The following is a 15398-nucleotide window of genomic DNA, read 5'->3' as shown; positions in this document are numbered from 1 at the left end:
ACAATTATTTACTGTATTATATGGGAAAATACGATTTTAGATTTCAGCACATAGTCCTCTATATTCTTTCACAACTTTGTATTTTGTTTTACGATACGATAGTTATTGATTCAAGTTGCGAGTTTTGGTGTCCAGGTATATATGTGAATATCTCTATGTTGGTAGAAATCATTCATAATTTTTAAATTATTCTATTAGCATAGAGCTAGTAGACGTTTTCCATTGTTATTACCAGTTTCCTCGGCATAAGTTCCCACCGTATAGTTATTGGTTTTTTTTTCAACCTCCGATAGGCTATAAATAGAAGTCGAGTTCATATAAAACAATAGTTTTATGACCAAAAGATTGGTAAACTTGTGGTTACTTTTCGACATAATCACCGAAGAGATTGAGACGTTTCTCATATCTGTGGACAAGCTTTTCAATTTCCTCTTCAAAAGTTGCCGCCAATGAGTACAAAACAAACTTTGAAACTTCTGGAAATTCCATAGACAAAGCAGTAATGGTGAATCTGCGGTTTTCTTTAACCATTCTGTCAACTCGTTGACATCTGAAACGACATATTTGCGTCCTTGGCCCACTTCATCATTACGGCTAACTTCATTCAATTCAATTTTCTTCAAATAATTAATTTAAATAAAATTTTTATTTTGCGAAATGGGAGGAAAATAGTTCGTACTAGTTATAATAGATAAATATAAAACAAGATAAAAATTGGAACAAATGGGGTATATGAGACTTTAGAAATTGATCGATTTAATATTTGGACATGAAGAAGGTGTCCATTATTCGACTAAAAAAGATATACCTAAAATTCTAACGCGTTTTTGGGTAACACATCCAAGTTTAAAGGGTTACTAAGATAGTGGATTTCTATGGGAACCAAAGTGGGTCTATCAGTCACAATTATAGTGGATTAAAAAAGAAAAATGTTAAATTACCTTGACCATATTCAATTTTCACTTATAATAGAATTTATTTTAGTATCTACTATTTATTTGCAATAGTAATTTATAAGAGAATGAATTTTTTAAGATAACATTTACTTAGTGTTTTTTTTTAAATGATGTAACTGCTCTTGTCTTCAATATAAACTACTTCCTGGTTTAGTGAACTAATTTCCAAGTGATTTATTTTGTTATGGAGCACGATTTTAACTTTTCAAGAAATGAATATTAAAAATCACCACAGTCCTCAGTTATCTATGTTGTGTAAATTTAAACGTTTTCTTATTTATTTATTCCAAAAAAAAATTGTTTTATGATTATTTGTCTTGATTTTGGGTCTTTTTTCATATAAAAAAGTGTAAAAATTTGTTGAAAATATCACAAATATGGACCAAGTACACCCGATAATTGTATAACAACCAACGATTGACCTTCAAATTAATTATTTTCAGTCCTTTATGGTTCGTAAATCTTGTTTGTAGCTCGTCAAATCGTTGTACACGAAGAAACTTTTTTATTTATATTAGATTTTTTTATTTCATCCAGAAATTAAAAATATTTACACATATCACCTTATATTCAAATTTTTTAAGAATTCATAAAGACATTAGTGTGTAGTGCGAGAGCTTCGCAGTCGCCTAGAGGGCACGCCCGCGTGGCTTCTGCACGGAGCGATCGGATGTTGAAAAAAAAACGGCACTCGTATAATGAAGGAAGTTCTTTTGTTTACAGGATAGTTATCTGTTACTCCATATACTTTCAATATGATAATTCATCATCATCATCAACAATGTTATTAATATAATTATCTTTGAAAGAACCAGTTTCTAGTTATACAATTTTCATCATTTTGTTTGCTTTCTGAGGTAGTGATATTATATTATGTGAATTTAGTAAACAATTAATTCGTTCCTATATAAAAATAACAGAATATTTCAAAAACTAATCCATATAAATATTGTTATAATAAAATTACATGGTTAACTTCTAAAGGGAGTTTATTATTTTATTTAATTTGAATTAGATTAAAACGTTAAATTTATCTCAAAGGACGTTTCTATGTCCAATATCCTTCATTCTATCAACTCTTTATAAGGATATTCTGGATGTTGAGTTATTCTGAAAAAAAATTAAATTGTATTTATATATGATGAAATGTATTAATAATTTTTTTACTTACATTGGAGATAAAAACTTTAAATCGATTATTTTCGTTTGTATTCCTTGTTCTAGTCCTTCGATATCCTTCATATCTTCATCGCTCAAATCGAAATCGAATATATGAAAATTTTCTTTTAGTCTTTCGGCATTTGTACTTTTCGGTATAACAGCTAAGTCAAGTTGTAGAGCAAATCTTAAAGCTATTTGTGCTGGTGACCTTTTGTGTTTTTTCGCTATTCTTACTATCTCGGGATTAGTCAAAACACCTGGTAGCTCATGATCACTAGAGAATGAGTTCATGCATGCATGAAACAAAGTGCATTCTTTTAAATATAGTTTAATGTTTATTTAAAATGAATCAAAATTAATCCTACCAACTTAATTAGATTTTGGTTGATTTGGAATGTTAATTCAACCAAAAAAAAAAACAAAAAAAATACAGCTTATCGGAAGTCTTAGACTAACCCCTCACACTATTTCGAGGTTAATTTAGTGAAGGACACAAAATATCGATATATCAAACTATCGATATTTTTTCAAAAATTGATCGATAAATATCGTCGATATTTTTTTATCTTGAAATATCGATATTCGATATTAATTTTTGAGTATCGAATTCGATATTTTTTTAAGAAAACTTTATTTTATTTTACTATATACTAACTTCATATTTCACTTACAGTGAAATTGCGGCAAGCGACATTACGTGGTGTGATTTGTTGTATCTTTTCGTTGTGTAATTGTTAATTTTTTATTTATAATGTCTGCAGTGTGGAATTTTTTTACTAAAAATTAGAACAATCAATCTGTTTCTTGTAATTTATGTGGTAACACATACAAAACATGTGGAAATAAGACAAATTTAGTGAAATATTCGAAACAAAACATTATAATGCTTTTATACAAATGTCAACAAAATCAAAATCACTAACATCTGGAAATGGAACTAAGGATCCTACATTAGTAGATAGTATAATAGATATAATTTATAATACTTTATTTAAATAATAAATAGAACTGGCGAAAATAAAAAATGCATTAATTTTTTTTAACGTTCGAATAATTCTTTTATTTTTGAATACTCAACGCTTTGAAATAAAAATATCGATATATCGACATATCGATATTTTTTACGCTACATACATCGATATTCTTTGAATATATCGATACGATACTTATCGATATAATCTTTTCATTTACCCATCCCTAGGTTAATTAGCTTATGATCACGTTCCAAGATTCTCTTTCCCTAGAGATCATCTAGAGGTTAACCAAACTACGTTGAGTTAAATTGATTTGAGGTTAGACCAAAACTCTGGTAGACATCAATGTTTCTTGATAATAGCGAAGAAAATCTACAGAAAGTTCAATATTAAGAGTAAGACATTAATAATCATCAAAATGACGTTTAGAATGTCAATGAAGATTTCACATCCCTGTATTGAATTTATTCCAAATTCCAAGTCTCTTTATAAATTGTATAGATGATAAAAAATTATACATACTGCCATCCAACAGCTCTATAAAAGTGATTGACTCCTGGTGCTCCTAGAGAAGAATAAGCCACAATTACTATATCATGTTTTTTGCAATATTCTCGTAATTTTTTCTGTTGATGATAGGGGTGGATTTCAACTTGTATATTAGCTGGCGGGATTCGCGCACTTGCTCTTATTTTCTCAATTTGGTTCATATTAAAATTAGAAAGACCTATACTTTTAACACGACCCGCATCAACCTCGTCTTCCATTTTCTAGAATAAAGATTATGTTAGATATAAAGATTACAATATTTTTAAAATATTGTCAGCTTGTCAAGAATCACTAAAAGATCACAACTACTTTGTATGGTTAAAAAATAAAAGACGAGTAAAATAATAGCCTTTTAAATAGGATCAAATGTTCATTGGTGAATGATGTGATGAATTAAAACTATTTTACTTCATAGATTAGCGGAATTTAACAGAACAGACATTGTTCTTGTTGATACTTTAGAAGAAATACCACCCAGATCTTTAGATCTAACTTCTTTAGATTTTGAGGGACTGAGTAAAAGATGTCGTTCACACCAATAGACCCACGACAATAGATGATATGATTTAAAGAATACGACAGTCAATACGAAGTATTTCAATGGTAGAAATTGAAACTGCTGTTCTATTTACCGATCAGCGAATTATTTCACATGTAGAAAACGATTTGATTACCTAGGGCGTCACTAATTACATAATTTATTATCTAAAATGTTGATTGTTAGATTTGATACATGGTGTGGTCGTACAAATGCTATTTGATACTTGAAACATTCATCTTGGTCAAAAAATTGGAATTGGAATTGGAATTTTCGTTCGATAATTTTCTACGACTTGTGTCAAAAAGATTTTTTCGAGTTGGATACCGTATAATTTAACAATCGACTGTATTGGTCTTTGAAGACTAACCAAATCCATCGAGAGTTGTTAGCCCACATCCGGAATAACTGGATATATTACAACCGTTCCGTTAGAGCAACGTAGAATGGTCAATCCTGAATACTACACCAACATTTGTTAATTAAAAGACATCAGGGAAACCAATCTCAAAAGTCGAATCATTCTTCACCAGACAATGCGAGCTGTCACACATCAATTCAAACAAAAACGTTTTTGAACAGTCAAAATATCGAATTGATGGGTCAACCGCCGTACAGTTTGGCATCCAATGATTTCTTGTTATTCCGGTAGATCAAAAATTAATTGCGAGGTCGACGTTTTTCTATACCTTAAGACACGGTTGATGCGTTCAAACCACATATTTTGGATAGTGGAGGGATATGAAGAAAAATAATTCCGAACATTCTACATTATGAAGAATCAAATAAATATTTATTACCTTCCAAACTCCAATGTGGTCAGTAGGCGCCGGTACGAATCCACCATTTTCATCCACATAACAAGACACAGGGCAATGAATCAATAGCAAATCGATATATTCTAATTGTAGTTTTTCTAAAGATGCTTTTACTGCTTCTTCTACTTTTTCTGGAAAAGAATCGATAATGTGAAGTTTTGTAGTAACAAATAAGTCTTCTCTTTTCACTTGTCCTGATGTCAACCATTTATTTAAAACGTTGCCGATAATGTGCTCGTTTTGGTAAAACGTTGCCGTATCAATATGACGATACCCTATTTTTAGAGCTTCGTTTAGAGCTGTGGTAAGTTCTGTTTCTTTGGTAACCTATAATTTAAAATATTTGTCTCTTTATAAGATTTTAGGCAATACACTAATTTATATTTTTTTATTTACTCACGGTAAAAGTTCCAATTCCAATTGAAGGAATTTTTTTACCATTATTCATGATTTTAAACTGGACATTAAACATTTTGAATAAGTTTCTAAAATAATAATATGCACTGGGGTGAACAGATTTATATAATTCTTAAAATTTGCTTATCACGCTTTATTAAAATAATTAACAATTTCATAAAAAAAAAACTATAAATAATTATATTCCTTCCGTTAGTAATCAAGGATAGTCTAAAAATACCTAGGTCGAACTAAAGTTTTTATTTTTTCGTATACTGTGATTAGTTCGTTCAATTCAGACAAAAAATTCTTCTAAAACTCAAAATTAGAGACGCTCGTACGAAATTCCCATAACAAAACTTTTTCGTTTCACCCGTTTCCGAGATATCACCCTAAAAAAGTGGTGACTAGAACTGAGTAGATTTCAGTGGAGCTATAAACTGGAAATTCTGTAAATGTCCTGCACTCGCGCACCCGTACTTCGAGTATTTTTTATATTTAAAAACAAATGAAAAGACAGTTTTAGTCACCCCCTTTTAAGGGTAATATCTTGGAAAAGGGTGCGCTGGAAATTTTGTTACAGGAAAGACCCATCTTAAATTCATACGAGTACGTACTGAATTTTATCGCATGGATTTAGAAACTCCTTGTATGTGAACTATTGAGAAATCCTCATCTATTGAGTGCGTGGAAACAAATCTTTTCAAGGTCAAAGGTGAACTTTTCGCTTATTTAATTATAGAACATAAAATTATCTAAAAAAGTGTTCCAAGTTTCCAGTTTCTGAGATATAATGACTTCAACTTAAGCATGTTATCAGTTTGTTTGTTTGACTGTTTACATGGAGTTTCCTCATCAAAGTTCCGTCAACTTTTGATTAACCTATTGATTTGACATTTTATATAATTTCCCGCTATTAATGGCAGTACATGATTCGATGAAAAAATTGGCAAAATCTTAAATAATAACACGTCAATAAATTAATTTTTGCGCGAAATAGAATAATCTAGAACTTTTTCATCCAACTTGATAATTTCACTAATAGATGGCGCTACAAGTAGCAAAAAGATGGTGATAATAACTGAAAACGATAAAAATATTAATAATATTACTAGTATTAAATGAATTCGATTTTATTTTAACTGTTAAATATCATTAATTAAATTAATTATAATTTCGTATGTTTTTGTCACTCAACGATTGATGCTTTGATGCTCGCGTGGCTAGGATGTCAGCTTGCAGTCAAATGGTCGCGGGCTCAAATCTGAATGTGCAATTTTTTTTCATAATAATTTTTTCAAATTATAATAATTTATAACCTTTTGCCAAATGTTTGAGCACAGATATCAGTTTTTAAAAATTATATGAAGAATAGAAGCTGATGATGATAAAGTTGAAAGAGTAAATAGTAAACAAATAGGTATTGAAAATTGAAAGGAACTAAAATTTTCTAGTAATTAGCTGGAAAATTTGTTATTGAGTACAGTACCCAAAACATGGGTCTAATATATGCCAAATCAGGTGAAAGAGTTTACCAACATAGAAATACCATAAAATGTGAGCGTTATTTAATCATTTGGAATGTCGAGTTTTGTTTGATTTTTTTTGTCCATATTGCCTCAATGGGAGTCAGTCATAATTTCTAGATATTTGGTTCATTGAGTTAACTAAACAGAAAAAGAAGATATGCAATTGAGCGAAGAAGAAAGAAGATTTTGAATTAGCAAACGGAGTTTCTGGGAATGTCAAATATTGATTTGATTTAATTGACTTTTGTTCCTTCGGTTGACTTTTTACCTTTATTCTTGGTTCAAAGAGATTCTTTGTTGGAAATGCATTTGCTTTCGGTCAAAAGGATCACAGAAAAACAAGGACCGAAATAGTTTTCCTCTATTCTTAATATTTAAATTGGCTCGCCATTAATTAACATTATTCGCGAACTTCTCAAACCGTACCGGTAAAGTAAATGACGTGTTTTATAGGAAAAAAGTTGATATGTTAATTGATGATAACAAGCATCAAAAAAACTATTTTCATTTTTACGTTGTTTAATTTATAAAAAATAAATTTGTGTATTCAGAATATGCTGATAGGTAAAAAAATAATTACGCAAGTTGCTTTTTTATCAATATCTTCAAATCTTTTCTTATTTCCAGCCTTTTCCTAACTGCCTTGATTTTTTTCCGCTTCGTTTATAATTTGAAGGAACGTCATTTTCATGTTTTTCTTATATTCTTATTCTTATTTTTTCCACTTCCTCAGCTGTTGGTAGATGATTTTCAATCCTTTTGTATCCATATCTTCAATTTTTTTATCACCATTTTTTTCCTGTCTCTTCTGTTATTGCCTCCATTACTCCCGATTTATTTTTGCAGACAATTTATCTTTTTTTACTTTCCTTTTTCACTTCTAATTTATCAGTTATCGAAGACTTATCCCTTATCTTCTTGCCTCCATATCTTCAATCTTTTGCTTCTCCTTTCTTTTATTGCTTTCTCTTCCTTCGGTTTCGTTTTTTATTTTATTACATTTTGAGCTACGCAGTCTCAATTTTTCTCTTATATTTTTATTCTAATTTTATTTTTTAGCTATAAGTGATCTATTTCGTATTCTTTTGCATCAATTTATCCAATTCTATTTCTGTTCTAGTTCTTCTCTACTGCCTTCATTTCCTTCAGCTTCTTTTGTTATTTTATCAACATTTTTGTTTTAATGTTGTGTTGAAAAAGGGTAAAAAAGTTGGAAAAAAAACAATGAAACGACCTGATATAATCCACCTTTATTAACAAAACATTCATGTTAACAATTCTGTGAACGGATATTCCGGATGTTCAGCTACACTGAAAAAACAATATAATATATATTATGGAATAACCTCAAAAATTTTTCGAACTAAATAAAATTAGAAAGCTTATTGTGAGGAGATCAAAAAGACTAAAAGATTAAACTATTTTCATTTTATAAAATGCGATTATTGTTCACCCTTTACTTACTTTGGAGCTAAGAACTGCATATGAATAATCTTCGTTCCGATCCCTTTTTCAAGCTTCTCAATGTCCTCCATATCCTGATCGTCTAATTCGAAATCGAATATTTCCATGTTTTCTTTGATTCTTTTGGCGTTCGTACTTTTGGGTATGGCAACAAGATCGAGTTGAATTATAAACCTTAAGGCTACTTGGGCAGGTGTCTTGTTATGTTTTTTTGATATTCTTACGATTTCCGAATCAGTTAAAATACTGGGCAAAGGTGTTTCCCTTAAAAAAATATGGAATCTCCAAATATAAAAATATAAAAATCTGGATCAATTTCGTATTGTGACAAAGGGCCATGTCGTCTTGAATGTTTCTATGGATTTGACATAATTCATCATGCTTTTGATAGAAACTAAACAGTGTCATTTGTTGTGAAAAAAAAACTCAAAACATATGTTTTCAATAGTACTAGGAAATCTATTGGAGATGATTCGACGCAGAGGTTATTTTCACTTCGTCAAACAACTCTTGATTGATGTATTTGTACAAGGCATCTTTATTATAGTTCGAAAAACGAAATACGAGGATTATTCAACGGAATAGTGAGAAATTTAGCGATAAAACGTTTACTGGGAGTACGTTTATGGAATAAAATCCACTGTTTCAACCGCGTTTTTATTAACGGGATATAAAAAGTCATATATTAACGGATTACGTTTGGAGATATCAAAAAATTCGATTGAATTTTGAATAAAAATGAAATTGTGATTAGCATTAGGGAGACTATTCCTATGTAACTTATCATGCAAACTACTGTATCCCCTTTCGGTTGGAATATTTGATGCTAATCACTGTTTAGAGTTATTTTAAGTCTGTTTCGCCCTCGTATTTATGAAAAGATTATAGATAAGTGAAATGTGTGAAAATGCGATACGTACTTCCATCCAACATCTCTAAAAAAAGTCAAAACTCCCGGCGCACCTAAAGACGAGTAAGCTACTACTACTATATTATGTTTTTTGCAATAATCCCGCAGCTCTTTTTCTTGAAAATATGGATGTATTTCGATTTGTAGGTTTGCTGGTTGGATTCGAGCCGACGCTCTGATTCTCTCTATTTGACTTATATTGAAATTAGAAAGTCCAAGACTCCTAACTAATCCTGCGTCAACTTGTTCTTCCATTTTCTGAAATACGCATTACTAAATAATCTGTATACACTTAAATACAATTTTGTGGTGTTAGATTTCATCACTAAAGAAACCCAAATTTGCAAAACGAATATTTTACATATTTTGCATATTAAATATACGATTTTTTTTAAATATTAACATATGGGTGATTCCGTTCTAACTGTGATTTTTTGTATTCAAAATTTCAAGATTTTAAAATTTAACTTTTCTAACTTTTTTATGCATATTATTCATCTATTTTACTGTAAAAATAAAACTCTAAGAGGAATTTACTACAACTTCAAAGTATCACGAGCAAGACACAAATGTCGGATTTTGAGTTCCACGGTACTGACTCATTTATCCACGGTACTGACATGGTAACTTAAGATATTAAACAACAAGTGCATCAATTTTCCTCAGTTTGATCATAAACATTAGAATTTATAAGGTAATTAGTTTAAATCATTTGTTACGACAAAAAAAATTAATAATTTATCGGTAAATTCTAGGAATGGACATGACACGGTACTGACATGGTAACTTAAGATATTAAACAACAAGTGCATCAATTTTCCTCAGTTTGATCACAAACATTAGAATTTATAAGGTAATTAGTTTAAATCATTTGTTACGACAAAAAAAATTAATAATTTATCGGTAAATTCTAGGAATGGACATGACACGGTACTGACATTCAAGTGATGTAGTATAAGTTTTCTTTAAGTGGCAAGTTATATTGTATAAAAATAATGTTTAAATATCTTAAGAATTATTCAATTAACACAAAATTTTTATTAATTGATTATTAATTAATGACTAGTACAAAAAAACAATACAGGACATTGAATATCACAGTTAGAACGGAATCACCCATATATCCTTAGTAAATAACATATTGTGCATAATTGAACAAATTTTGAAATTAAACAAAATTCTTAAAGTTATTTTAAACCCTCAACCCTGAGTTTTGTTGGACCAATTTGTGTCAGCTCTTATTTATTTTGTGCATTCGAAGAGATTGAATCGATTTGTGCATATTTTCAACTTACCTTCCAAGTACCAATATGATCAGTAGCTACCGCTAGTAGTAGTCCGCCCTTTCCATCCTTCTCAAAAGATATGGGACAATGGATCAATAATAAATCGATATAATCTAACCTCAAATCCGTTAAAGATTTATTAACTGCTTTTTCTACTTTATGAGGAAACGCGTTCGTGAGATGAATTTTTGTTGTAACGAATAGATCTTCCCTTTGCAATCTTCCCGATGTGAACCAATCTGTTAAAACTTTACCGATAATGTGCTCGTTTTCATATAACTGAGCTGTATCTATATGACGATAGCCCACTCTAAGTGCCTCGTTTAAAGCTATCGTCAACTCTGTTTCATTCCTAACCTGAAAATTTAACACGTTAATCCAAGTTATTTACATATCTGTTCTTCATTTTTTTCTTTCCCTTTTTAGTTACTTATTAGGTAAGTTGGTCATTAGAAAAATTATAATATAATGTTAAACTTAAGTTCTATTAGAACATTTGTTAGAATCCCTGCTATCTTATCGCAAGCAAGTTTACATTGACTGTTCTTTGGAATACTCAAGGTGTACAATAAATGACAATTAAAGATCCGCTTTAAATGTATTGATAGTAGAGTTTTAAGTGAATTTATGTTATATGTAACCAAGAGCTCCATAAAGTAAAGACATCTTTGAAAAAATAAGGCTAAATTTACTTTAGGAAGACGCAATGAACCACGACTTCTTTTATAAAGCAAAATTAATTGATTTGATTAGAGATTTAAATCTATTGAAAGAGGAATCTGATGTTGTATACTCAAAACTGAAATCACAAAATCTCTTAGTCCCAGATGCATTCTCTTCATGATATCGCTATACAGAACGATATTTACTACCTTTCCGCAAGAAAAAACTTCAATGAAGTTCTGTTGTAATATTGCTGATCTAATGAAATATTCTGGAATCACTCATGAAACGTCTAAGTGGAGAATTTTTATTGATTCCTTTCAAATAAGTTCAAAAGAGTTCTACATAATCGCAATAAATACGTCTTCATTCCAGTTGTCCATTCCGTTCACTTGAAGGAAACATATGTAAAAGTTGGAGCCCTATTAGGCATCATCAAATATGCGGTACAACAAAGGCGATTTCAAAATGATATGCCTTCTGATTGGTCAACAGGATTATACGAAAATGACGCGCATTTGAATGGATAAGTAGAGATGGTGACAAACGCTGGGAAAATGTGGCCTAAAAACAACCTCCATGAACCTTTGATTGACCCTAAGTAGATTTTGCTGCCACGGCTGCACATAAAGCTCGGATTGATGAAGCAATTTTGTCGAACCATTTTGTCGAAAGTATCTTTCAGAAAAATTTACCTGCCTTACTTCAAAAAAATCAAGGCGGGAATTTTCGTTTGGACGAGCTTTAAAAAAATTTGTACGAGGTTTCTGGGCAACAATAAAGATCTCGAATAAATATGAGAGAGAAAGGGTACTTCATTTCGACTTTGACTTGAGAATTTAGAAGATTACAATGAAGAGCAAGGTGAACGGTTCCACCAAGTCATGAAAAAAAAGGAAAAACGGTATCAAATTGCCAAGGCAGCCAACGAAAGTTCGGCAAAAATAAAATACTTTTACTTTACTATCTTGTCTAATTTTACATACTTCAATGTATGTAAAATTCATAGCATAAAAAAACATTTCAGAAACAGCAATTTTTATTGAAGAATCGATACTTAAAGTTATAATGAAAAGTTGGTTTAGAATTCGCGTTATTGAACAGATGGCGTTTCGTATAACTTAACGATAAATACATGAATAATTTGATGTTTTTCATAAAGAATTGTCCGTTGTTTTTCATTATTTATAAAATAAAAAAATATTCAATGATAGTTTGAAGATTTAATTGGTAATTTAAAGAGCAAAAAGTACGTTCTGAATGCTTTCAAAAGTTATTTATTTTAGTTTGTTTTATAATTGAAAAGCCAGACTACTGTATTATTCCAAAATTATCCTGAAAAAGTTCTCTAGCAATCATTTTTGCATCATTTATCCTATTTTTTTAAAAATTTACCCAAATTTATCTGCTCCCAATCTCCCCTCTTCAAACTCACCCGTTTCTCGCGGCCTGAGGCTTTTGGGTAGACCAGGGCCCCCCATAAGAAACAAAACATAATAATAAAATAAAACTAAAATAATCCTCACGCGAAGAAAATTTTTTTAGACAATTTTGGCTGTAAAAAATTCACGATTTTTGAACATTTTACACTCAAAGTGCACCACGAGAAAGTTAGGTTAGGTTGATATATACAAATATTAAATAAAAATAAATTTTTCCAACTTCAAGTATCGATATCTCGAAAACGAAACGAGATATCGAATAATTTTATTCCTCATTTTCGACTTATTTTGGATAGATTTACAATTTGGATTTAGTCAAATCCAGAGGCCATGGAAATCGTACTCGTGTTTTTATCACCAATTCTGTTGTAATTTTTTTGTCCAAAATATTTTAGTTGTTTTAGTTGACAATTTGTTTATGTAAATCCTGTTTTATCAATTTTTTATATATATTTAAACAAAAAAGATTTCAAAAATTTAATACACTATACTCAAAATAGTTTGGTCTAACAATAAACAAAACTAAAAGAAAACTAATTATAAGCCTACCGTCGTAAATAGGATTTCTGAAAATCTCGAAAGGATAAACAATTTTAAATATCTGGGGTCAATGGTACGCTACATGGATGGAGAGCTCGTCTTCTCAATCTTCTCAAACGGCTCAGAATCGAGGACACTAAAGAGCGGAAATATTTTGATTCATTTGAAATGTGATAGTACAGGAGATTGTTTAGAATTCCTTGGGCTACGAAGAGAACTAATCAGAAGAGTCTAACCACCAGACTATCATCATTATGCATGAAAAAAGTGTTCCAATATTTCAGACACGTCGCCAGAAGATGAGAGAATAATATATAGAGGCTTATATTGATGGAAGAAGTACAGGGAGAAGTGCAGTAGAAGCCGATCTTCTTTGAGATGGTTCCATCGAATCAAACAAGTAAAAACCAACCCCTGCACGTTCTGTTTCATTAGACTGAAGATCAAGAAACTTGAAAGGAGACAATAGAAAAGGGAATAGAGACATTCCATAGAGGGTCAGGATAGAGATAAAGATAAACTGAAAGTGGAAACAACTTTTAACAACAACAAATCATCATTGGAAAATTTATTATAGTATTTTGGTGGATAAATCACTTACTGTGAATGTTCCGTATCCTAATGCAGGAATTCGATATCCTCCCAACATCGTCTTGTAAGGAACAGTAGTCGTAGTTGCCAAATGCAAACAAGACGAAATCAATTGCAATATATTGAAAGTAATGAGCGTCATCGTAATTTTATCAACTGACTAAACCAAAAGTTTTTGACTTCTTCTTATAGTTTTATTAATATTTCAATCAAGGACAAAATAACCAAAAAAATCGATAGGAAGTACAAGATGCTATTTATTTGACAATATTGCATGTAATTATTACACATGTATTTAACTTATCTATAGCATTATTTACGTCACGAAGGATTATTAATGTAAAGCGATGTGAGCATCTGTAAAAATTACCCACAGAATTATTATTTGTAAATTGAATTACGGAAAAGAGTACCTCTATCTGCGTTATCAAAAACTTTCTCCAATTTGCACATTGTTTTGAAGATATTTTTGTAAGTACCTCATAGAATTCATCATGAGAAAAAAGTTAATTTATAATTGGTTCAAGTTACGCTAAAATATGGGAACAGTTAACCCTCCAGGGACGAGCCTAAAATTTTTAATTAATTCTTATTTTTTTTTCAATACAATTGTTAATTAGCTATTTAAAGTCACAGGAAAAATAAAAAATAAATTATTTTTCGTCCTGGGAAAGTGGGAAAGCGGGAAAACGGCTGTGACCATAAGGTCACATTCGTCCTTGAGAGGTAAAAATAAAAACAAATAAATCAAACTAAAAAATCGTCATTTATTAACTATTATTACTTTTTTCTAGTATAAGTAAACTGTCATAAACTATTTACGTATGTTATAAACTATTATTTATAATAACTGTTACAAAAATAATGATTATTTTGTCACTTTTTATGGAAACCCGAAAAACATCGCACACACAACCCGACTTCGCACTTTTCGCAAATTGTTCTTACAACCGAACTACAATCCTTTGCTGCACATCTTCTCCTCTTCTTGCCTTTATGTAATGATCCAAATGATCAAATCGCAAAATTTGCATCACCCGATTCGAAACTGAAGTGACAGATGATTGACCCACCAAGGGACTTTGAGTCAGTTTTGTACCTTTTCAAATACGTTTGGCAAAGTTCTCTACGAAAGTTTAATTTCGTTATATTCCCTATTGATTTCCTGTACATTACCCAGGCATTATTTGTTGCTACATCAATCATCCATGTAAATATTGGCCACCACCACTTTTTGCTCCTAATGGATATTCTCCATTTTGCCAAATCTTCATCCATGCGGTCAGTGCCTCCCATATGTTTATTGTACATATTTATACAGTTAGGTTGTGTTACCGTAATATTTTTCTTATCTTTACGGCTGTACCTCTTCACCTGTGATTGTGGTGTCGAGCCGTAAGCTGTCGAAGCAACGGTAACTACGGAGCTATCCATCCATTTATTGACGAATATTCCATCGGCCCAATCTAGCGAACTTTCTGAGTTTCCTCTTTTTGATTTTTTCATGAATTGATTTGTAGGTAGAGGACAGTCCTTTGGCAAGCGATTTTCCCTTATTGTCCCTGTTCCACTGTAGCCAAC

The 15398-nt window shown here is 30.7% G+C and overlaps 2 protein-coding genes across 2 annotated transcripts; both read right to left on the bottom strand.

Moving 5' to 3' along the window:
• Positions 1-1927: 1927 nt before the first annotated feature.
• On the bottom strand, positions 1928-5499 carry LOC130901162 (prostaglandin F synthase 1-like). Its single transcript, XM_057812300.1, has 5 exons — positions 5397-5499; positions 4979-5323; positions 3614-3861; positions 2128-2391; positions 1928-2066 (listed from the first exon to the last, which is right to left on the bottom strand). Exons 1-5 carry the CDS (start codon positions 5466-5468, stop codon positions 2021-2023), a joined length of 975 nt encoding a protein of 324 aa, XP_057668283.1. The 5' UTR covers positions 5469-5499; the 3' UTR covers positions 1928-2020.
• Positions 5500-8153: 2654 nt separating this feature from the next.
• Positions 8154-13963, bottom strand: LOC130901335 (aldo-keto reductase family 1 member C15-like). The gene is made up of 5 exons (XM_057812639.1): positions 13828-13963; positions 10591-10938; positions 9306-9553; positions 8386-8649; positions 8154-8232 (listed from the first exon to the last, which is right to left on the bottom strand). Exons 1-5 carry the CDS (start codon positions 13957-13959, stop codon positions 8187-8189), a joined length of 1038 nt encoding a protein of 345 aa, XP_057668622.1. The 5' UTR covers positions 13960-13963; the 3' UTR covers positions 8154-8186.
• Between the last annotated feature and the right edge of the window lie 1435 nt (positions 13964-15398).

Source organism: Diorhabda carinulata, chromosome X (genome assembly GCF_026250575.1).
Source record: "Diorhabda carinulata isolate Delta chromosome X, icDioCari1.1, whole genome shotgun sequence".
Classification (NCBI taxonomy): Eukaryota; Metazoa; Arthropoda; class Insecta; order Coleoptera; family Chrysomelidae; genus Diorhabda; species Diorhabda carinulata.
The sequence above is the reverse complement of the archived record's forward strand: the minus strand, read 5'-3'. Positions and strand labels throughout refer to the sequence as shown.

Excerpts from the sequence above, each read along its gene's own strand:
- LOC130901335 (XM_057812639.1), bottom strand. The coding sequence starts at position 13,959 with ATGACGCTCATTACTTTCAATATATTGCAATTGATTTCGTCTTGTTTG. Across the intron at positions 9,554-10,590 it reads ATCATATTGGTACTTGGAAG|AAAATGGAAGAACAAGTTGA; the intron begins GTAAGTTGAAAA and ends TGCGTATTTCAG. Across the intron at positions 8,233-8,385 it reads ATGCAGTTCTTAGCTCCAAA|TGTAGCTGAACATCCGGAAT; the intron begins GTAAGTAAAGGG and ends TTGTTTTTTCAG.
- LOC130901162 (XM_057812300.1), bottom strand. The coding sequence starts at position 5,468 with ATGTTTAATGTCCAGTTTAAAATCATGAATAATGGTAAAAAAATTCCT. Across the intron at positions 5,324-5,396 it reads TTGGAATTGGAACTTTTACC|GTTACCAAAGAAACAGAACT; the intron begins GTGAGTAAATAA and ends TTTAAATTATAG. Across the intron at positions 3,862-4,978 it reads ACCACATTGGAGTTTGGAAG|AAAATGGAAGACGAGGTTGA; the intron begins GTAATAAATATT and ends TCTTTATTCTAG.